The sequence below is a fragment of the Vanacampus margaritifer genome, chromosome 18 (genome assembly GCF_051991255.1).
Source record: "Vanacampus margaritifer isolate UIUO_Vmar chromosome 18, RoL_Vmar_1.0, whole genome shotgun sequence".
Taxonomy (NCBI): Eukaryota; Metazoa; Chordata; class Actinopteri; order Syngnathiformes; family Syngnathidae; genus Vanacampus; species Vanacampus margaritifer.
Genome location: NC_135449.1, coordinates 5,578,540 through 5,601,421, shown reverse-complemented (window position 1 = coordinate 5,601,421; position 22,882 = coordinate 5,578,540). Strand labels below are relative to the sequence as shown.

General features: G+C 39.8%; 3 protein-coding genes across 7 annotated transcripts in view; 2 read left to right on the top strand and 1 right to left on the bottom strand.

Annotated features, from left to right (window-relative positions):
• LOC144037960 (chaperone Ric-8A) overlaps positions 1 to 14,670 on the bottom strand; it is a 22,866-nt gene extending 8,196 nt beyond the window's left edge. For 2 of the 5 annotated variants that reach the window (XM_077549872.1, XM_077549876.1), the window contains exons 1-4: positions 5,334 to 5,483; positions 3,977 to 4,123; positions 1,763 to 1,861; positions 1,600 to 1,680 (exon numbers count right to left, since the gene is read on the bottom strand). The gene's annotated coding sequence lies outside the window, so the exon portion shown is untranslated. Of the gene's footprint in view, positions 1 to 1,599; positions 1,681 to 1,762; positions 1,862 to 3,976; positions 4,124 to 5,333; positions 5,484 to 5,914; positions 6,045 to 7,735; positions 7,847 to 8,268; positions 8,501 to 10,535; positions 10,698 to 14,530 lie in introns of those variants that run through there. The other 3 variants (XM_077549873.1, XM_077549874.1, XM_077549875.1) reach the window with 3 other exon arrangements.
• LOC144037963 (uncharacterized) lies at positions 3,662 to 5,215 on the top strand. Its single transcript, XM_077549882.1, has 4 exons — positions 3,662 to 3,752; positions 3,832 to 3,913; positions 3,997 to 4,149; positions 4,696 to 5,215. The coding sequence occupies exons 1-4, from the start codon at positions 3,707 to 3,709 to the stop codon at positions 4,856 to 4,858; spliced, it is 444 nt and encodes a 147-aa protein (XP_077406008.1). The 5' UTR covers positions 3,662 to 3,706; the 3' UTR covers positions 4,859 to 5,215.
• On the top strand, positions 5,430 to 22,882 carry LOC144037957 (transient receptor potential cation channel subfamily M member 4-like). Its single transcript, XM_077549859.1, has 28 exons — positions 5,430 to 5,577; positions 7,211 to 7,272; positions 7,355 to 7,532; positions 7,655 to 7,835; positions 8,311 to 8,480; positions 8,911 to 9,088; positions 10,377 to 10,441; positions 10,539 to 10,772; positions 13,225 to 13,327; positions 13,414 to 13,535; positions 13,616 to 13,897; positions 13,989 to 14,090; positions 14,550 to 14,678; positions 14,784 to 14,913; positions 15,104 to 15,249; positions 15,334 to 15,446; positions 15,831 to 15,947; positions 16,420 to 16,469; positions 16,563 to 16,801; positions 17,563 to 17,678; positions 18,946 to 19,078; positions 19,169 to 19,343; positions 20,019 to 20,184; positions 20,290 to 20,471; positions 20,555 to 20,687; positions 21,371 to 21,443; positions 22,250 to 22,343; positions 22,434 to 22,882. Exons 1-28 carry the CDS (start codon positions 5,515 to 5,517, stop codon positions 22,454 to 22,456), a joined length of 3,759 nt encoding a protein of 1,252 aa, XP_077405985.1. The 5' UTR covers positions 5,430 to 5,514; the 3' UTR covers positions 22,457 to 22,882.

The window sequence follows — 22,882 nt, the reverse complement described above, 5'->3', positions numbered from 1 at the left end:
ATATATTTAAAAAAAAAATCATTTATTAAATTTTTTTTTAATTGGATGGACATTTCAAACTACCACCAGATGGAGCTATTTTCACAAACTGGGAAAGAAACGTTAGGATCATTCTTGCTTCATGCTTTTAAATATTGCCGGAAAGCTTCTCGTGACATTATTTCACAGTGGTGCTCCGTCTGTTTACGGAAAACCGGGGAAGAAAAAAAATATCACAAGAAGAATTCAGTCGCCTTGATTAATCCTTTGTTATCATATTGTTTTGTTTTTTTTGGAAAAATGACTTGAGAAATTTGTCTTTCAGCTCTCCACAATCCTGAACATGATAAGCGGACTAGAAAATGGACGGATGGATGGATAAGGAATTAACCAATTTTTCAATGAAAAATAAGATATGTATTCGGTTTTATTTATTTTATTTGCAATATGTCAACTAATTACTTAAATGAGACAAACGAATAAAGAGTGTGGAAAAATACTGCTAAATGGTTGCATCAAACATTACAGGACATCATCAAATCATTTCCCATCAAATGTTCAATTAAGAGGATGTTTACATATGTGATCACGAAGGTGTCTTGAGAGCTCCTAAAATTGCCCCCCGAAAGAAGATAATAATATAAGTGTGAATGACAGGCTTTCCTGGCAGGATGCTCAACTGTTGTGCCCAGTGGGTAGAGGAAGCAAGGCCGAGAGGTTCTCAAGTGTCCAACTGGTGCTTACAGCAACAACAGGATGTACACTACGTCAGGGAGAAATGGGAAAAAGGGGGAGACGGGTCCCCACCAAGTGCTCCCAATATATAGTTCTTGAAAATGCATAGGACACTTGAGGCACGATATCAACAAGTCAAAGTTAAAAAGAGACGGGTGACCCTGGGGCATCTTTGAAACAAGTGATGGATGATTTCCACTGAAATGCTCCAGTAGCACTTCATTTAATGCGAGATTGTGACCAACTGTCACAACATTGGGGACGCCATCATTCACAATGGAACTCCGCCGACCAATGAGATGATTTCAGGCTTCAATCAATTTGACTTACGTAATGTAGCTTTGTGTGGTTCTGTTAGCATTAGCTAATCCATCCATATAATTTCTATACCAATGTGCCAGCCATCTATCATCTACCTATCTGCCCATTTATCTTCCTCTTGACTGATCCATCAATCAACGAACCTAATTATCTATCTTTCCAATGATCAATAAACCAACCAATCAGTAAAGAAAACCACAAGGAAAAATCTGTGTATGTGTACTGTATTGTATTGTAATATAATTTTAATACCAATCAGTAATCACTAGACTAGTGGTCGTTGGTGGGAATGTAAGTCAAGAGTCCAAACTTGAAAGTGTGCCGAGGCTTCATGGATCAGTTACACTAAGTGGAAAACTACAGGAAACTTCCTGTTTTTTATGATGTATTGTTCTCTTTTTTGGTAATTATAAACAAACACTCTCTACGGATCCATAATGTAGTGCAATGTTAAGTATCTAACATGTTTTAGTAGGAACATATTAAATTGCCAGATTGACCTGACTTGAACTCATTCATTGCCAAATGGCTGAACTTTGTAAAATGTGCGTGTAAATTGCTCACTTTTCTGACAGCAGCTGGTCAGCTGAAGAGGGATTCCTTGCCTTTAGGCACGTAGCCCTTTCCCTTGCTCCAATGTGTCATCTTGTAAATGAGGAAATTACAGAATTCATAAAAATCACACGTAATTCCTTCCCAATCATGAGACGTGAGCTTATTGTGCTACCTCGTGATGGGGCGATGACACAGTGCTGTGACGACACGGGCGGACCAGATGCTACTCACGGTGGAGGTAAACAAAAGGTTCCCGAAGGGAAGTTGTGCACTAGAGAGATGAAAAGAGGCTGAGTGAAAATGAGTGTGGTCAATGGAAAATGCTGGAGTGCTTCCAGTGCAAAAAACGAATATAAATATGGCATAGTTTTCTTAGGAGCTGTTGCTATGAGTTCTGAGAAGTGATTATTATTATTATTATTATTTGTATTCACAGCTCTAATAGTGCTAGAGGAGATTCAGTTAACCATTGTTTACCACAACGGCTATGCTCAGTGCGACACAGGCACCTTCAAAAAGTAACAGTTACTTTACTGATTACTTGCTTGAAAAACAAACTTAGTTAGATTACCAGTTGCGTTAAGTTACTTAGCATATGCTCGGAATATAGCTCACCAGTGATGGGACTTTGTGATTTTCTTGTAATATTGTAGAAGTGATCATTTGAAAATATAAACACTGGCAAAGTTCTCTTGAAAAAGTGTTGTATGTTCACATTCACGTGTTTCATTTTCATTCTGAGAATCAGTGTCATCACACAAGTGGAGTTTTATCTTCTGCTGAATGGTCAGGATTTTCCTCTGGTGCCGAGGGTCATTTCCAGAATCTTTCGAAAAAAAACAGAAAGCTTGGGAGGCCATCGTAGACCTTAAAATGAAACAAAAAGTGTTCTATTCCGTGATATTACCAGGAAGCCAATCACAGCCCAAAAGAATGACAATCCTGCACGAGTTCTTAAAGATTTCTTTGTTTTATACCCATATTAACTTTTTACTCCATTTTATTAATACAAAATGTCCCAAAAGTCAGTAGCAGCGCTGACAAATTTCTGCCTGCAGTTCAGCACCAGTTTGAGAAGCCCCAAAGAGTAGTTTCAAAAATTTTCTTGAAACAGGATCTGTTCTTGGCAAATCAGGCGACAGAAGGCCTGCTACTACCACAACTGATAAAACACTGAAATCCTAGAGCAGACATTTGGCGCAAAGCTAGCAAGAGCCTAGTTGTTAGAGCGTCATGATCTGAAGCTGTTCCAGTGCAGCCCTTTGGATAGACTTCACCTTGGTTTGCGCGGGCGCCTGCTCTAGGAGTTTTGTGTTTTCATCAGTGGTGGTATAGTAGCAGGTCTTCTGCCATGTAGTTTGTCGACAACTGTTTCCCCCCACATCTGTGCAAATTAGACTTTAAATGAAATAAAAAAACTGAAGTGGATAATGATTTTTGGGACCCCCAAATCCTTTTGCGATTAGCGCGGGAACATCGTCATGCGATAAATGTAACGTTTGACAAAGGTGTGCAAGATCAAGAGGTTGTTTTTCTTCACACTGTATGGAGGGGATCGGTGGGAGCGAAGGACGTTTCAGAAATAAACACGGTGAAGGCAAATGTGACTCAAGGGGAAAAGGCACAGGAAAAATGGGGCGATAAAGAAAAGCCCGCAGCTGTGAATCAGCGTTATTTTGGGCCCGTCCGCGCTTCCTGCAGGTGATGGAAAAGAAAGAAAGATTTGTGGAACAATTGCTCAGCAGCAAGTGGACTGAGAGTGGTGGGATGGAGGAGGATGTGGAGGAAAAGGGGGGAGGGGGGGGCGTATATCGGGGAAAGGGGGGTGGCATTAGAATCAATGTAAACATCAAACAATGTACAAGGTCACTATGAGTATCATCATATGCTCTGGCTGTTACTAAAAGGTTGTTTACATTAACCCATGCAATAAATTAGGATGTAAACTCCTGAATGTCAACAGATGACGAGCATGGGAGTAGGTCTAGAATGACCATGACTACAGTCCAGTCTGACACACCTCCTTCACCCTATAAAAGGCCCAAAGGGGGCAAAAGCATGACAGACTTTAGCGACTTGACAATCACAAAGTGACAACACCACCACCTCTGGATTGATGGTTCACTCCAAAAGCAACAGCGGATTTCTTTATTTTCTTGGTGGTAAGTTTCACCCAGCAATTCAACTTTTGTAAAATCCTTCTCTTGAAAATAACTTCACTCAATTGTTCCTCTACAACAGAGCACTGCGGTATGGAGATAGCTGTTCTGCTGCTACTGACTGTACCTTTGACCTCCGCCTCGCCACTTAGACCCGCTCTCAGGTGACTTAAAAAGACATCTGCACGCTACCCATTCTTGATCTTTTCTGGGTTTTAATTGGGTACCTCATTTTACTGAATCACAGCTTGGACAAAGACGTCTCCATCACAGTGGACACGGTTGAGGCATCAGGGTTGGAAAAGTCAGAGGAGGCACAGGAGCAGCACATTCCATTCCTGAAGATTGTCCCTTTTCGCCCAAGAGACCAACATCTAGACATGGATGCAATCAAACGCAGGTATTAAACGACAATCGTTACTAGTTTGCTACAGTACAGATTCTACACTACTTTCTGAAATCTTTAAACTACATCATATATTAAGTGGCTTTTCCCCCCAATCTAGTACAGTGCACGGTACAATTACAATAAATTTGCTTAAACAACAAAGCTACACAGTAGGCTACTGTAATAATAAAAAAAAAGAAGGTCAGTTAAATGTAATTATATCCCAATAGGACATGGGTGGCGAACCATTTCAGTTTTCATGATGAAACGATGTGCTAATATGAGCACATGTGGCTTGTGTTTTTGCTTTTTACATTTTTGATTGTGGATACTGTAAACTGGCTAGGTTTTTTTTTCATGCTGAACAAATTTGGTATTATCTGGAATATGCTCAGATTTCACGTTCAGATATTTCAGCTCTTAAAAAATATTACATTAACTTTTTTTCACATATTTATGAATATGCTAGTTACAGCCGACCTCCAGTTTAAATGTTTTAAATATTATTATTATTTTTACATTATATTCATCTCCCCCCCCCCCCCTTTTTGCCAACAGCTTAGCTGGAAGACTACTTCGTCAGAGGCGCGCGCCCCAGCCTGGATGCAAGTTCGGCACCTGCCACGTCCAAAATTTAGGAAACACTTTATACCACATCAGCAAAACGAGCGGAAAAGAAAAATCCAAGAATACGCATGACCCCCAGGGTTATGGCAGATAAAATGGACATTGGATGGAAGATATAACCAAATTCCTCTTTGTGTGTTCGGATGGACTGGTACTTGCTATGGATGTAAGCTATCTGCAAGTATATTTTAATCAAGCTTAAAAAAAATAAATATATATATATATATATTATTTAATTGTATTTACAGTAATATATTTATGTTCTGATTAAATTCATGACAAAACATGACAGCTTCTGGTGCTATGTGATTGTACTTCTGCATTTGCACTTTTCCTTCTCTCTACATGAAACCCAGGCTTGAGTGTGATATTTTTAGACCGTGCATTGGTGGTAGCAATTTTGCTTCAAGATGCTCCTATGGAGTGTGTTTAACATCAGAAGTGCTCTATAATAAACTGAGCTCCCCAAGATCCAGGACCAGGTGTGACATTTGTGTTGCTGTGAGTGACCACTCCTATTTAGAGTTTGGAGGAGGTTCAGTATTTGCCTCTTCCAACCACACCCTCACCTGTGTGCTTTGCTTGCGCTGCACCTTCCTTCCTTCCTTCCTCCCTCCGTCTGGACTGACTGAGAAACTGTGATAAAATCGGAAGGGGAAATAGTCAGTAAATAATGGTTCGTAAAAACCCAAAGCTGGTTGTTTTTCCTGTCATCTTCCTCTGAAGCGAGGAAGTGGAAGGAAAGAAACCATGAGAGATACTGGAGACGCGGGAGACGGCGGACACAAAAACATCAAATCTGAGAAGGACCAGGTGAGGGGGAGAAAGTTTTGCAATTGTTGTGGAGGAACTAGAAGTTGTGAAAGTTGGCGGAAAGTTGAGTCACAATGACGCGTCGTCCACGCCTCTGCTAGCAGCCATCAAACTATCCGACTTGAACAATTACGTCTTCCTTATCAAACAAAAGGGGCAATTTCGTCGTAAATATATTCGGGCAGACGCTGGCGTTCGGCCAACATGCTTCCAAGTGACAGTTTTACGATTATCGTGTAAAGCGGCGGAAGTTAGCAGATGATAGTGTCACATGCTAGCTTGACAATAGCTATCGGAATGTAAACGAAACAAAGGTGGTTTTTTTGCCCACTTTAACCTGACAACTTCTTTCAATGTTGCGTGAGGTTTTCCCTGTAAGATGTCAAACATGGCATGGTGTCCAGTTTTGAATGGACTGCATGTTAAAATCAGCGGAAAAAAGTTGACGCCCTGTAACATCAAAGTAAGGGGTAGCCTACAGTACAGTACCCGGAGTGTATAATCACAGCGGCCGCGTTCCATGTTGCTTTGACAGGCTAGTTGCTCAGCTGTAGCGTATTGATGTCATCCTGATAGACTCATGTAAGCAACTAAATGGAACGCGGCCTTGTTTGTAGTTGTTACTGCACTCCTATTCGCAACACTTTTACACGATGAAAATATTTTTTTCCATAACGATAATAATAATTATTATTCTAATGATGATGATAATAATAATAATAATAATTATAATAGAAAATACATGTGTATTATTAATCTATTGTTTTTCTTCATAGCGACACACACTACCTCACTACAGTAGGCTATATTGTTACCATATTATGTTACTCATAGCATTTACATACCTGTAGAAATAGACACGTATTCATGTACTTTTGCATGCCTTTACCCACTGAACATACTGCATGTGCTATTTAAGTAGTGTTTATGGTTTTCTGGTAAGATGCAGTCTACATCTTTTTATATTATGTATCCATCCATCTTTTATACCAATTATCCTCAGTAGGGTCATGGGTGTGCTGGAGCCTGTCCAAGCACTTAGGGCAAGAGGCACGGTGCATCCTGGACTGGTTGCCAGCCAATCGCAGGTCACATTTAGACCATCCATTCACACCTACCGACACTTTAGTCCTCAATTTTACTTGCATACATGTTTTCAGAAAACTCTAAACTCATGCAAGCCAGGAAAGAAAATAAAACTCCACACAGGAAGGCCGAAGCCTAGATTTGAACTTGCAACTTTCAAACTGTGAGTCATATATGCTAACCACTATTTAACCATGACACAATTTGAAAATATAAATAAATCATTATTGATATTATTATTTTATTTTGTAACTTTCCAGCTAAAAAGAGGTTTCTTTTGGCAATTTATAATGTGTTTAACACTTACACATCTCAAGCCTTCATGCTCTCGTCACACACACACACACACTGGGGCAAACGGCAGCACCTTGCTATAAGTCACAGTCAAGTGTTTAAACCCTGCAGCATGCCTCACCAGTGTAATAGCAGCTATTTTCTAAGAACTAAAGCCAACATGCTGGGATTTGTCTTTCCATCTCCATCATGCTCAGAATCAAAAGTCTGGTCTGTATTTAAAATCTGAAAATATGCTGAATGTGTTTTCCAGAGCTGGATCCCCAAAATCTTCAAGAAAAGAATGTGCACCACCTTTGTGGAAGATGCTTTCAGGTACTGTGACGTTAGTACTTTGTGCAGTCCCCATTGGTGCCTCATGCGTTTTTATTCACTTTAATTCCTCTATTTGTCTTAGTAACGGCGCATTGTGCCAGTGCGGTGGGACAAGAGATACTCATGCCTCTGTGGCCCTCGGCGACTATTTCAGCACGGCCATTGTCAATCACTGGGACAGCGCCCAGCACTCCTCCGAGTACCCGACGGATGCCTTCGGAGAGTTGCAGTTTGCAGGCGCCAGCAAGAGGCACAGCTACGTGGGTCGTTTTCTATCATTCGGATCAGTACTATTACTTCACTAATCTGTACCTAGCACTAAATTAATCATAACTACCATGTGTACCACTAAACCTTATTTTGTCCCTCATGCGGATTGTAGTTCATGCGGCTGTCATGGGACACACCGGCGTCTATGGTCTACACCCTGATGACTACCCACTGGGGTCTGCCTGCTCCTAACCTGGTGGTGTCCGTAGTGGGTGGCGAAGGCAGGACCAAAGTGAAGACGTGGGTGCGGGAGGTCCTCAGGCAGGGTCTGGTAAAAGCCTCACAAAGCACAGGTAAAACCATTCTGCAAAACAAGGAAGTGAGGGACACTATAATCACTACTACGTTGATAACTCATAGCTCAAACTTTTAACAATGCTTTTCCCAAAGATCAAGTGAAAAGTGTTTTTTGCACATGGGAAAAAAAAAAGGCTGTGCCAATAAAGTGAGGGCCTCCTTAAGGGTGTGAACCTAATTTTGGAACGACAATGGCCTTTGCTTCCTGACTCGTTTGCCAAGTGCAGGTGGCACACGATGTTTTCCCGCAATCTGAGGTCATTTCTGCCAGCTTTCCTCTCGGAAGGCCTCAGATCAAAGCAGAAATAATGACACCCGTTCACACTCTTCACATGACATAGTTTCTTTTGTTTACTGACTTTCAACGAGCTTCAGCGAGACTACATTCATACATCAATATCGTGCGAGGATATGCACACTGCATCTTACTGTATGTTGCAAATCCCGAGTCTGTGGCTGAAACATTTTCAGGAGCTTGGATCTTGACAGCGGGCTTGCGTGAAGGAGTCGGCAGGTGCGTCGGAGAGGCGGTGAGGGATCACGCCACTGCAGCTTCTTCGGTCTCCCTCAACAAGGTGGTGGCTCTGGGCGTCGCTCCCTGGGGTCTCGTCCACAACCGGCAGCAGCTGGTCAATGAACAGGTTGTCCTCTCGTGCCAAACCTTGTTTTGTATTTGTAAAAAAGTATAATTGAATGTCTTGATTCTTAATTTTCAGAGGTGGCAAATCCAGGTCCAGAAAGTAAAAACCCTGCCACAGTTTGGCTTCAGCCTCAGGTGCTAGCTAGCTAGGTCTCTAGCTAGCTCCCATCGTGCTTGTTTACCTGCTAGGGAGCTAGCTAGCTAATTGGCAAAAGCCAAACTGTGGCAGGGTATTTACTTTGTGGACCTGGATTTGCCACGTCTGTTTCACTTTTTACTACTCAAATATGTTCCCAGACAAACTCTGTTTTTCTCTGTTTTCAATGTCCCAATACCATGTTGTCTATCTTGGGATCTACAAAACAGACGTTCTTGACCTTTAATCAAAGAACACCTGTCACGAACTTTTCCCTTGATTCTTCTTCTTGCAGGGCAGTTTTCCTGCCAAGTATTATGTCCACAACACAACCCGGGACTCGTGTTGCCTGGATAACAACTACCAGGCTTTCCTGCTGGTGGATGACGGCAGCATGGGACGCAGAGGTGGCGAGACGGGCTTCAGGGCCAAACTGGAGGACTACATTTCCCACCAGCGCACAGGCATTTGGGGTAACTGCTTTTGTTTGAAATGGGACCCATTGTGTAGGCTGAAGGTCAGCTGCCTCCATTGTTTGTCGTTTCCCCCGTGCTGTTATTATTGCGAGTATTTTTAAAACGATACAACCTGAATTAAAAGAAAGCACGGATCTCACTCCCTGAAGAAATGCGCCTTACAACCACAACATGTTATGCAGCATTTGTTGAGCACTGTTGTGTTGATTCTTAAGCTAATGGCATGTGATGATCCTTTGGTATCTACTGGCAGCCATTGCATGCCCAAGCATGCATTTGACACATTGCTCTCGACATGTAAAGTCAAGATGAGTGCAGGGGGCAAAAATGAACAAGATTCCTTAACTGCTTTAACCCTTGCCTGACTAAAAATAAATTGATGCATTGATCATAATTTATAAACAGGACCCATAAGATAGATACAGATTGTTGTAAGACTTATATTGTAGTTTTTATTTTTTATTCATCTGTTGGGTAAATTGGACCAAGAAAAGTGGCTATTTAATTGCTACTGGAAAACTGAAATTTATCAGGTACTGTAATCTGTAAATTGTTCATCCTCTTGGTGGAACTGTTCATAATTCCCTCCATTTGAATAAATTAAATTAAATTAAATAAGAGTCAGCACACAAATGCACCATTTAAAGTGCTTCGGATCTGAATTATGGCCAAAAAGTTCAACCTTGTTTTTATTGGACCATTTACCACATTTTGCCAGATGCATTTGGGAGATTTTAAGTGTGTTTGGCAAATTTTGAAACAAATGTTAAAAAAAACTCTTCTCCATGTTTTTTTTAGGCAAATTGGAGGGAATTATCAACAGTTCAAAATAGCAGGCAGTGTTAGCACAAAACCTTCAGACTTCTCTAGAAAGGGGGGAAAAAAAGCTTCAGGAAAAGCATACCAAACCATCTGAAATTTATTTGGGGTTAAAATGGTGGTAGGTACAGTATGTGCTGACTCACATTTAATGAGTTTTATTGTTTTTTATGGGGGTGTCCAGACTTTTGCAAACCCATTATTTCTGTTATTTTACTTTCGTAAAGATTACATTAATGGCAAAAAGAAAAAATGCAATGCCATATATTTTCCTCATTATGTGTATCATGAAAACCTGGCATTTAAATAGGGGTGTGTAGACTTTTATTACCACTGTAGATAGATACTGTTGATAGTTAGATATTTCCTGTGAGGGTATCTGCAGTAATATTCTCACATGCACTTGTATTAATAAATTCAGAATATTCCTACTGTCTCTTTTTAATTTATTATTTGCTATTTTTAGGCAGCGGCAGTATCGACATCCCAGTTCTTTGCATGCTGGTCTCAGGGGACGCCACTCTACTGGAGGTAAAGCTTTGTCAAAATCGGATTGTGTCATTCACTTTAGTGAGCAGTTCAAAGAACACACCCTCAAGAAATGTGTCCCGATTTCCTTTCATACCAGAGAGTTGATCTCTCTCTGAAGAGCTCCATGCCGTGGTTGGTGCTCGCTGGCTCAGGAGGCACGGCCGACTTCCTGAGTGACATCGTGAAGAACTTGTCGTCAGCACCGGTTGTCCCGTCTTCCGGCGAGGGCGACGGTGAGGCGGGTCCCAGCGTGGACCTGAAAGACAGAGTGGCGGAACGGGTTCGCAAATACTTTCCCTCTGAAGCGGAGACGGACAAACTTGTTGAGCGTGTAAGTTCAACACCTCTTGTCACACCTTTGTGCTTTTTTGACATGCAGCAAGCAGGAAGGCCCAGCAGTAAGGGTGTGACCCAGGGTTAGACAAAATATGGCCCATGGGCCAAATAATACTCATATTCTTTAATCCAGCCCAGCGAGCGTTTACATTATTAAGACTAATATTTCTAGCAGTTTTCCTAAAGTTTGGTTAATGTATGTATTCGTGTTTTAGTAATTTAGAGTTAATTATTTACTGTATTTAAACTGGTTATTCTAAATATTAAAAATGGTACTAAAATTATTATTTTTTTTATTATATATTGTATTTATAAATAAAAACACGACAATGAATAATTTTATTCCCAAAAATTTCCCCCATAAAATATTTATTCAAAATGTATTTCATTAAATAATTGTCTAAATTGTAATTAAATTGATTGTGAATACAAATAAAAACAGATTGTTATTAAAATATAACAAATTAACATCAATCAGTCAAACTCATTCATAGTCTTTTTTTGTCATTTTTAATTGATTTAATTTAATTTTAAATCATTTAGTTTAGTTTATTACAATTACTTTTACTTTAAATAATGAAGTAAATATGAACATGGATTAAAATTAAATAGACAGTTTTAATTACTTTTTTTAAATTTTACATAAAATTAAAACAATTAGTTAGTTAAATTAGTTAAATTTATAATAAAATATTTAATACTGTTTTACTTATAATTAATTTAATTAAAGCAAAGTTTAATGTAATTGTGTGTAGTTTATTTATTGATCTGAATTGATTATAAATAAAATAAAAAGATAATTTTATTATCAAAATAAACAATTTTAAATTCAAAATTATTATTGTTAAATAGCGTTTTACCTAATTGATTGTAATTAGAATAATTAAAAAATGATTCAGTAAAAAAAATTGAGCGTAAATTATTGTTGTATTATTAAAATGACAATTTTAAATCTGTCCGCTTTAAAACTTAAAATTGTGATCCATGGGGCGCAAAAAATTGCCCACAATGTTGCAACCTTATGGGCTTACAATAGATGATCTCAGGGTTTTGGTTGACCTTTCTTTTAATGCCGCTGGGCTCAAAATTCCATCGGAGCACAGACAGGATATTCCATAACAGACATGGACCGTTGCCAAGTCATTTGCAGAGGGCATACACGCACATACATAGACGTCCCTCGGTACAATGGCCCCTTACATTTTTTTCTCATGTGCAACATCATCCAATGAACACTGTCGCGTTTAGGCTATTGAAACAACAAACACTTTGTTAATGGAATTTTTTAAATGTAATTTCACTCCTAAGGATAGCTGTTGTGTGTGGACTGTTAATTAAAAGGAAATGCCAAAGTGCGGTGGGGGGTGGGGCAAACCTTTGAGGACTGATTGGCTACTTGACCCATTAGAGCTTTTATGCAGTTTCTAGTCTACATCCGCCCTTTACAAGCACATACGACTGTAGTTGGTACACCCAAAAAAGGGTGCAGTACTGATTATTTTGGTGCTCTTCATGACTTTGTAACTTGGTTTTTGTTACTTGGCTATAGTTACTTAGTAACAGTTACAAATTGGGACTTTTTTTCTTTAGTTACTGTTACTTAAAGTTACTCAGTTAAAGTTACTTGTCAGCACCCGCCTGCTGCCATTTAAAGTGCTTTTGAGTAACCCCAAATAAAGTTCCGCTATTTCAGACATGTTGTTTTTTGTTTTTTTGTCTTGGTTTATTTTCCTTTAGTCACTTAGTGACAGTTACTTGATTACTGTTACTTGGTAACAGTTAGAGTTACAAACTGGGGACGTGGCTATATTCACAATTAACTAATCAAATTCTTCAAGCCTGTTAACGCAATCATTCCCAGCCATTCTCACTGAAGCAATCACCTTCACTCCTGGCTGTTTTACTGGATTTTGACTGATTTTGCAAGGCCCACAGAATATTGTGTTCTATTGCTATAAAAAACAAACATGGAACCTACCAAAAGAAAGATTGGAGTCTTCTTTAATCATGAAAAAAAAAGGATATTTCTATCTGTTTCCGTTTTGCGGCAATTAGCATTAGAATAAAGCTAAATTGAATCATTATTCACAAATCTTTTTAGAATTGTGAGTACCGGTAAATTAGCTTTTTTTTTTTTCAACATGGCCCCGGTTGATCTATTTTGCTCTGCTGCCACCTGCTGGCCATTTGTGTACTAACTACCATTTCTTCAACCGCTCTTTGCAGTTGAGAGGCTGCATCAAAGCCTTCTGTATGCTCTAGCATAAAAAAAATTAACAAATGTATAAATACGTCTTTGGGACACTTAAAACATTTAAAATAGAAAGTTTTTATAGAATACGTTTTTGGGAGCAAATGAGTTAAGACTGTTAAAAAAAATATATTTCAGAATATTATGCTCATACTGTGTGCCCCCTCTCCTCTCTCCTCCATATTGACCTCTCCAGGCTCTGAGCATCTACCAAAACAAGGACTTGATCACCATCTACCATGGAGAGCAAGAAGGCCCCAACGACTTTGACACAGTGCTGCTCAAAGCTCTGGTGGAAGGTATAGTATAAATATCCAATCCACATTAAGGACTTTCGGCATTTTTCCTCCGGCAGCGTAACTTAAGATGCTGTGTGACTTCTCAGCGTCCAAACAGCGCGTGTCAGTCGACCACAGCCCGTACAACGAAGAGCTGAAGCTCGCAGTCACGTGGAACAGGGTGGACATCGCCAAGAGCGAACTCTTCAACGGAGATATCCAGTGGAGAGTGAGCCTCCAGTCGAGTCGAGTCTTTTCTAAGTTTTCGTCCTGAAATCGCTCACTTCCAACACACTCCAATGATTACAGTATGAAGACCTGGAGGACTCCATGACCGACGCCTTGATCAACGACAAGCCTCAGTTTGTGCGCCTCTTCACCGAGAATGGTCTAAACATCCTGGACTACCTGACCTATGGTCGGCTGGAAAGCCTCTACAGATCCGTGGCTGATGGGACACTTCTTTACCAGCTACTCCAGCGCCGCCTGCTGGAGAGACTTGGTACACCCTCGCACATGCAGGAGGCCCCCAGCAAAGGTGCAGCTGAGAACATTCACAGTGGACCAGTGACAGAGCTCAGTCTTTTTGAGGTGATTTTTTTTTTTTTTTTAAACCCAATCAGGAAACCTTTAAATGTGTGGTGATCATCATTATTTATTTTTTCTTTTCTTTTCTCCTCAGGTGTCAAGAGTACTAGAATTGTTAATGGGTGACGTCTGCCAGCCATTCTATTATGCACCCTTGGATTTGGAAAAGATTACGTCCAAGAGGAGGGCAATTAGGGTATTCTTAAACGCCCTGCAATATTGTATGACGCATTGTATTGTTCAGTGTACAGCAAAAAATGGGATTGTTCATAGCGCTGATTTTTTTAAAGGGTTTTTCCGTGGTGTTTTTCCATTAACATGAATATTGTAAATAATTGAAAACAAATATTTTTTAGACTTCATTAGAAGTCAATTTATAAGGGAAATGGAATACTATAACACAATAACATAATTTAGTGAATTACTGTCATCTAGGGGAATTTACAGCATACAACACTTTATAAATACTATACAGTATTTTCTATACATTTTATGCTTACAAATGTTTGTGTGTTTCCGAATATGTTTACACATCATTTTTATATGATCGCTCTATATTATGTTCTTTCATCTTTGTCTGGAACATAACCCACACGATAAACAGGGATTCACTGTATGCTCAAGTTGATCACCAACCTGTTTCCTCTCTTTCCAGCACGCCAGCAAGCTGCTGCGCGGAGACTGTTTGTATCGGGAGAAGCGCTGTCTCTACCCCTGGGCTTCGCTCTTCATCTGGGCCGTCCTCCAGAACCGCAGCGAGATGGCTACTTTCTTCTGGGAGATGGTAGCTTGATAGATGGAGTTAAAAGATGGACATGTTGAATTAACAAAACATTCTTGAAAATGTCAGTGTTTAATTTCAAGGACTTTTCTACTTTTTCCATTCTAGGCAGGAGAGTCGGTGCTGAGCGCTCTGTGCGGCTGCAAGATATTAAGGGAACTTTCCAAACTGGAAGTTGAGACCGAAACCAAACTCTCGGTGAAAGAGTTGGCTCAGAAATTTGAGAACACTGCACATGGTAAAAGCAGGAATCTGGTCATACTAGGCTTATTATGCACTACGAGCTTTTGGGTGAAATTTCAGGATGAAACTAAAATGATTTCAGCACAACCTTTACCTTCTCTAATAACTGTTCACCTGAAAGCCAAATATCTAACGTTTTTTTGTGATTATTGTATACTTTATATACCTTGTTTTCTGAATTTCAGACGTCTTCAGTTCGTGTTACCGTAGCAATGAAAGTCGCTCCTTCACCTTGCTGATTCGCAAATCTCCGGTCTGGGGCGGGACCACCTGCCTCCAAATGGGAATGGGTGCGGACGCCCGCCTTTTCTTCAGCCATGATGGAGTTCAGGTAGCTGGCTTTGTTTCCACGGCGCTCACTTTCAAATGAACATATCACTTAGCATGTAGTAAATGGCCTCTTTTCTTTCCGCAGTCTCTGTTGTCCCAAATCTGGTGGGGTGACATGAAGAGGAACACTGAGGTGTGGAAACTGCTACTCGTTTTCTTCTGCCCTGTCCTCTGCTACACCAACCTGATCTCCTTCAGGTAACGTCAACTCAGTATTCTCATTAGCTACTACAAGATCAGTCTTCCAACAACATTAAAATATGTCCAAGAACTTGGAATTTGACATGAACTTTCCAGAAAAATTGTCTGAAGACCAAGAACCAAAATACTCATCAGAATGAACACAATGAGATGGCACACCAATTTTTTTTTTACTAAGATTACCAAACCTTACCATACCAAGTGTTAACTTTCACCATTACGGTGTCAGCTGCAGAATACGATCTAATCTGAATGGAATGGGAGGCAACAACTACACATAATTTTTTTTTTAAAAAAACAACTTCTCATTGAATTCATTGGTAAGTTTGTATGATCTCACACTACTTACTTATATATCGGGGTCTCCGCTCCGCCTTGCAGGGCACCAGAGGAGCACCAGCAGGAGAAAGATGTGAAGCCCAGTGAGGATGCCGTGGGCCGGGACAACGACAGCCTTTATGGCACCACCATCTTCTCCTTCTCCGACATCAAGCACATGTAATCGTATAGTCTACACTTATTTATCGCAAAAATCATAAAAAGTGAACAATGTATATCTAGAGGTGCACAGTACACATTAACTCTTGAGTTTTTGCTATTAGCCGTATCTTATAGTATTTTACTGCTACCAAATAATATTGTCCTTCCATTGTGAGGAAATCAATGCAAATTGATGGGGCTAGTTTGCTGGTGCCATCTAGTGGTGGGGGTCTGAAGCACACTTGTACCTCAAATTTTTGTTCATCAAGAGAAATCTAAAAAAAAAAAAAAAATCATTATTTAAGTATTTAAAAATATATATATATATATTTATAATCCAAGAAACAATCAAAAAGTAACAGTATGTGAGTTCCACCCCAAAAATCTGGGCTGATACGGCGAGTGAAAGCTGTAGTCCTCATTTATCACGTTTGAGCTTTGTGTTGATAGCTTTCACATAACTGACCTCATGTTGTGGTTGCACCCCCAGTGAAGCAGACTCACAGGGAATGTACACTCCTAGGACTGCTACCATCAAAGGTGAGTCACTACTTCCCTCCCTGTACTGTAAATACTACCCAAAATGCTGAGTCAGGATGTGAGCTAATGGTGTCGTCATATTGTTTTATTCAGGCAGACCAATGTCTCCAAAACCTCCCGAGCGGCCGTTCATCGTGTCGAGATGGCGTCAGTTTTGGTTCGCGCCAGTCACGTCCTTTTTGGGCAACGTCCTCATGTACTTCCTATTTCTGCTGCTTTTCGCCTACGTGCTGCTGGTGGATTTCAAGCCGCCGCCCCCAGCAGGTCCTGCCATAACGGAGCTGGTGCTTTATTTCTGGGTGTTCACCATTGTGTGCGAGGAGATACGAGAGGTAAATGAGGAGAGGCTGTACATCAGGGGTGTCCAAAGTCTGGTCCGGTGGCCATTTACAGCCCGCTGCATATTTTTACAAGCCCGGCATATATTTTTATCTCTTTGACTGCCAAAAACGTTAAATAACATTTCGTAAAATCCTATGGAGGAGTGCCAAAGACGTTAAAAGACGTTTTTTTTCAAAACAGGTGAAACTAACCATTTTCTATTGTTGATTACTCAAAAACGGAATAAGGTAGAAACAAACTTTTTTTTCTGATGGAAGATGAGAGTCCAATCTTGTTTTGGCAGTATGTGTGTTTCCATAGTCCAAACACATAATTTTCTATGGACCTTGAAAGATCAGTCAAAATGCTTAAAATCGGCTGGCACCCACGGCATCCCTTTTCTGAAAACGTCTGGCAGTCAAAGAGTTTAGCAGTGATGAGCCTCATGTAAAGGTAGTTTGTTAATGTTGATGAATTTATCAAATAGTCATTTATGTAACATGGGTTTATCATTGTGTACATGCTATAAAAGTATGGTGTTGATGCTTTACGATCCTCTCCATTTTGTTTTGTGGGTTCAATTATGGGCGGAGTTTTACTATTCCTAGCTTGATTTCCATATATAAAAAAAACAACAAAAAAAACTAAACCTGGCCTGTTTAAACGCTGAGCCTTTTCTATTTGTGACCCTTGGTAGAAAAACTTTGGACACCCCAAATATACAATTACAATTTACACATTAATTGTTCTTAATGTCGTTTTTCTTTCCAAGACTTTCTTTTTAGGGACGATGACTTTGCGCCAGAGAGTCCGAGTGTACATTCAGGATATGTGGCACAAGTGTGACCTCACCGCCATCATACTGTTCATAATTGGCCTAATTTGCAGGTAATGGATCATCCATGCGTTTGTACTGCAGCGTTTGACAACCTTGATTGAGCTAAGGAGCATCATTTAGGTCAGAGGAAATATTTCACGAGCCACATCTATCTTATTTTTATCTCCCTGCACACAGTTGTAATAGTGAAATCCTTTCCACCGCTGTCACTTTAAAAAAAAATTCCCTGCCACACCAGTTGTTGGCAGCCTTGTAATGAAGTTGAACCATTTTCAGACTTGGTTCTCTTGCGTCTTGGCTTCGCACCAGTATGCCTTTGTGACACCCGCCCTAACGTGGGTGTGATTTTAGTGAAGGATTTAAGACACGCAGGCATAATCGTATGCCAGTCTTTTACAGTTCGCCTATGTTTTGCATTCGAAATAATTCAAAAACACATCACAAAAAAATCCAATAAAAATACACTACACTTAAGGACATAATAGTGGATTATATAAGACGTTGAATTCTATTTAACTTTTTTTTGTTTTTTGTATCATTCACTACCATTGACGAGTATACTCGTCAATTACGTCTTTTCAACGGGGATGGGTGGGGGAGCATCTGTTTCTGCTCCACTATACATTTCTAACTTTGAAACAACTTTACTGACGCACAACCACCAGTCGATGACATCATTGCCCCATTTTAGATATGAGATCAACGCAGTTAGAGAGTCCATAGGAGAATTTTATGCATTTTAGGCAACCTACCCTTTTTCTACTTTTGATTATAAAAGAACGGCAAACAGCAGAAAGGAGAGAGTCAATTTTGTCATTTGGTAGATTCTGTGTATATATAATTATTGAACACAATATCGTATGGGTATTGAACATATTTAAAATGCTCTCAAGTAGCTGGAAGTGAATGAGTTAAACATTTATTTAGCTGCAATTTTTTTATTTAACTTTTGTGCAATACATTTTCAATAATATAATCATAAAGTATGTTTTTTGTTTTTTTAATAAGCGCAGTGTTAATGTTGAAACTATGCATAATATTTTGATGGCTTACAATAATATTAAATACACGTTTAGGAATTAAACCACTGCCTTGTTTTTGATGAACACTTGGATATTTGCTATTGGATTATGTCGGCCATTATGGTAGTACTTTGTAGTATTACGCAAATGTGAATAATTTTCCACCACACACTTTATGATCTCTCAAGGCACAGTGGTTGGTAATCACTGTGCTAGAAAAGCATGACAAACTTTAACTGAGCACTAGGAGGCGCCATTGCCACGTCGTTTTTAATACAGTCTACCTGTGTTTCAGGATGTTCCGCTTGTCCTATGAATTTGGCCGAGATGTTATGTGTGCAGACTACATGGTCTTCACCCTCCGCCTCATTCACATCTTTGCCATTCACAAACAGCTGGGACCCAAAATCATCATAGTGGGAAAGATGGTAAGAAAAAAAGTGACAAAACACATCTTGAAGCTAATAAATGAGTATTTCTCACTTTTTTTTCTCCTTTTTTTGAAAAATGTTATCCAGATGAAGGATGTCTTCTTCTTTCTCTTCTTCCTGGGAGTCTGGCTAATGGCTTATGGTGTGGCCAACCAGGCTTTGCTGTATTCCTACGATCCCCGACTTGATCGCATCTTTCGCCGGGTTTTCTATAGGCCCTACTTGCACATTTTTGGGCAGATCCCCGTCGAAGAAATGGACGGTAGGGGCACATATGTACATTGACTTTTATTTTAAAGTGGAAGTCAACCCCCCCCCCCCCCCCCCAATTTTTTTTGCTGTTGACAAGATTATGTTCTGTGCAGCCCCACTAGTCTAAATATGTTATTCTGTTTAATATTGTGTTAGTGGAATATGAGTTAAGCAGCAAAATCCAGACATATTTATCCATCTCATGGGGGCGGCCATTTTGCCACTTGCTGTCGACTGAAGATGACATCAATGTTGCTCAGGTCTCAGGTAACAGCCAATCACAATGCAGCTTCAGAAAACAGGTGCGCTGTGATTGGTCTTTGCCTGAGACCTAAGCAACATTGATGTCATCTTCAGTCGACAGCAAATGGCAAAATAGCCGCCCCCTAAAATGGATAAAAACAGCTGGATTTTGCTTCATAACTCATATTCCGCAAATAATAATCAGAATGTCATGTTTGGACTAGTAATGTTTAAGTTTGACTTCCACTTTAACCCCCTCAACTGCGATCTGACGGTAGCATGTGAATGCATGGTTAGTTAGAAACTGTTCATTTGGTTTTAGCATTCCAAAAAAATGCTTTTATCTCATCTCAAGATTTTCTTGAGGAATTCTACCAATTAGATCTCTTTCAGTGCTGAGTTTCTCTGACTGCTTTTTGTCTTTCATCTGCATTCTTCCCAGTGGGGAAGGACTGGGACATGCCGTGCACCAACAACGTGACGCTGATTGACGGCGGTGCGGAGCCGTGCCGAATTACGTACAGCAACTGGCTGGTGGTAATCCTGCTGGTTGTTTATCTGCTGGTCACCAACATCCTGCTCATCAATCTTCTCATTGCTATGTTTAGGTAAATATGTTTGATGTCTCATCAATCAGGGGTTCTCAAGCTTCATCAGGGGAGACGTTAGTAAATATTTATTTTCACAACCACCGATGTGCTTTGTCTGTGCAGTCACACCTTCAACGAGGTGCAGGCCAACAGTGACATTTACTGGAAGTTCCAGCGGTACAACCTCATCGTCCAGTACCACTCGCGCCCCTCGCTGGCGCCGCCCTTCATCATCCTCTCTCACATCAACCTCTTCATCAAGAGAAACTTCCGCAAGGTCTCCTCTGTCAAGATCCACCACTTTGGTCAGTGTTTTCCCTCATTGTTTGAGCTGGGTTCTTGCCAAGCTGGCACGGGTAAACGTCCGCTTGTGTTTGTGTCTCACTAGTATTGCAGCTCAAAGGAAAAGCAGCAAACAGACTTATGACGTGGGAAACCATTCAGAAGGAGGACTTCCTGACCGCTCAGAACAAGATCCAGAAGAGTAGCGACTCGGAGAGGCTCAAGCGCATGTCTGCCAAGTGAGGCCTAGCTTTTTGGAGTTGACGTTACTAAAAATAATCTCTAGGAGATGGGCTTAAAACTGATTTCATATTATGACACTTTGGACAAAATGTTGACATTTTTACCTAGGGGTGAACTCACGTTTGTTGTCAGTGTTTTAGATATTCAATCAATCCATGTCATGCTCATTCAAACCCCAAAACGTGTAAACACGTTTTTTTAATACTGTGTCCTTCACTCCCAAAAAACGTATTTATATGTTTTTTTGTTTTTGTTTTTAATGCAAGAGCATACAGAAGACTTTGATGCAGCTTCTGACATGAAGAGATGGCTTAAGGCAATGGTAGTTATTACAAAAAACGGCCAGCAGGTGGCAGCAGAATGAGAAATCAGCTCTTTTTGCCGGTGTTTTCACCAGGAATGTGAATATTGATGAAACTTAGCTATATTCTAATGCTAAATTGCTGCAAAACGGAAACAGATACAAATATATATTTTTTTCTTGATGAAAGAAGAGACTCTAATCTTTCTTTTGGTAGGTTCCATGTTTTTATAGCAATAGAACACAATATTCTGTGGCCCTTGTAAAATCAGTAAAAGCCAGTAAAACAGCCAGGAGCGAAGGGGATTGCTTCAGTGAAAATGGCTGGAAGTAAATGAGTTACTTAAAATTGCCTTTTCTTTCTTTCTTTCTTTTTAGGGTGGACGGTGTGATGAAACATCTGACTGAAAGCAGAGACTTCGACCACAGGCTCAGGACTTTGGAGAGTGAGGTAAAACTTTAATTAGGAAATGTATTAACTGGGAGTGGTTCCTCTCAATTAGACAGTAAGGAAATAAAACAATTAGAGTTGTGCACACACAAAAGTTAAGGGTATTTGGCTGAACTTAATTTCACTTTCTCTAAACGTCTAAAAGTTTTTGCACAATTTGCTGTTCTCTGAAAAGGGGCTAAAAATTAACAACACAATTTTGAACCAATAAATTGTCAGTTCATTGATAAATAGCATCATGAGAACAAAGCAACACCTAACACTTTATTAACAGTACTGAGTAGCTGAGTTTGAGCTGAAAATCTGTCCAATTTTCCAATATCAGAAATGTCCCGAAGCCCTTGAAGTTGAAACCTTGTCAATTCCCGCAGAAGAAAGCAGTTTTTTTTTCGTTTTTTTTTTTTTTAAATCCGGTCATAATGATATGTTTTGTCTTTCTCGGCTTGCTTCCTCATAGTGTTATAACCAACTGGCTTGCTACAGCATGTGTGAGTCATTGTCTTGTCATGAATAATACTTACTTTCTTTGGCGCCTGATCAACTTTCTCACAAACATTTCCAAACAAGTGTAATTATCCTACAATCAAAAAAGAAATTTGACACCTACCTTGCTGTGTTCTCAAAGCGACATGTCATAGTGTCATCAACGCTTTGCAAGAGACTGGAAAAGTGACAGAAATGAAAGTCAAACAATTTTTTTTATGGATCAGACACCTCTTGTGAATTTTTGCTATTGAGCTCCTTGTTAGAGAACATCAAGTTGATGGTATCTTGAGTAGTAATTCAGTTGTCTGTTTATCTCACAGATGGAATATTGCTCCAGCGCACTAAGCTGGATTGTCGATACTTTGGCGCAAGGCAGCTCATTTAAACCTCCTCGGCCTCCCCCAAACCCGAGAGGTACTTCCTAAAATTTAACCACTCAATATTTATATATTACCTCCATTTCTTGCTGCACTTTAAAAAATATATATATTATTTTTTTTACAGATTCGTTTACACCGTCTTCTTGATGCCGTGAGACCTTGACTTTGGGTGGTTACGACAAGACATTTTTACCTTGGCTGTTGCTATGCCAACTGTTTGCCTAGACCATATTATGGCTGTCCTCAGGAGGAAAAGCAGCCGACACTAGATTGTTACAGAATTGAATACAGTACTTGTATATATTTTTTGTTTTTTTTTAAAGTGCAATGTTTGCTATTCAAATGCCAAACTATATTTTAAGTCTACATCTGGTTAATGTATATATTTAACACTGTAACTAAATATGGTGTGACATGGGTGGGGGTTAAACGTTTTGCATGTTAATTCACATTTGATGCTGGATATGTACTATTTGAGGTCACTTTATATTGTTGGAGTCACACTACCTGAGGAAATGATTCTTTACCTTTACTGTTTCACTGCAGTTGTTTTATAATAAAATGATCAATTTA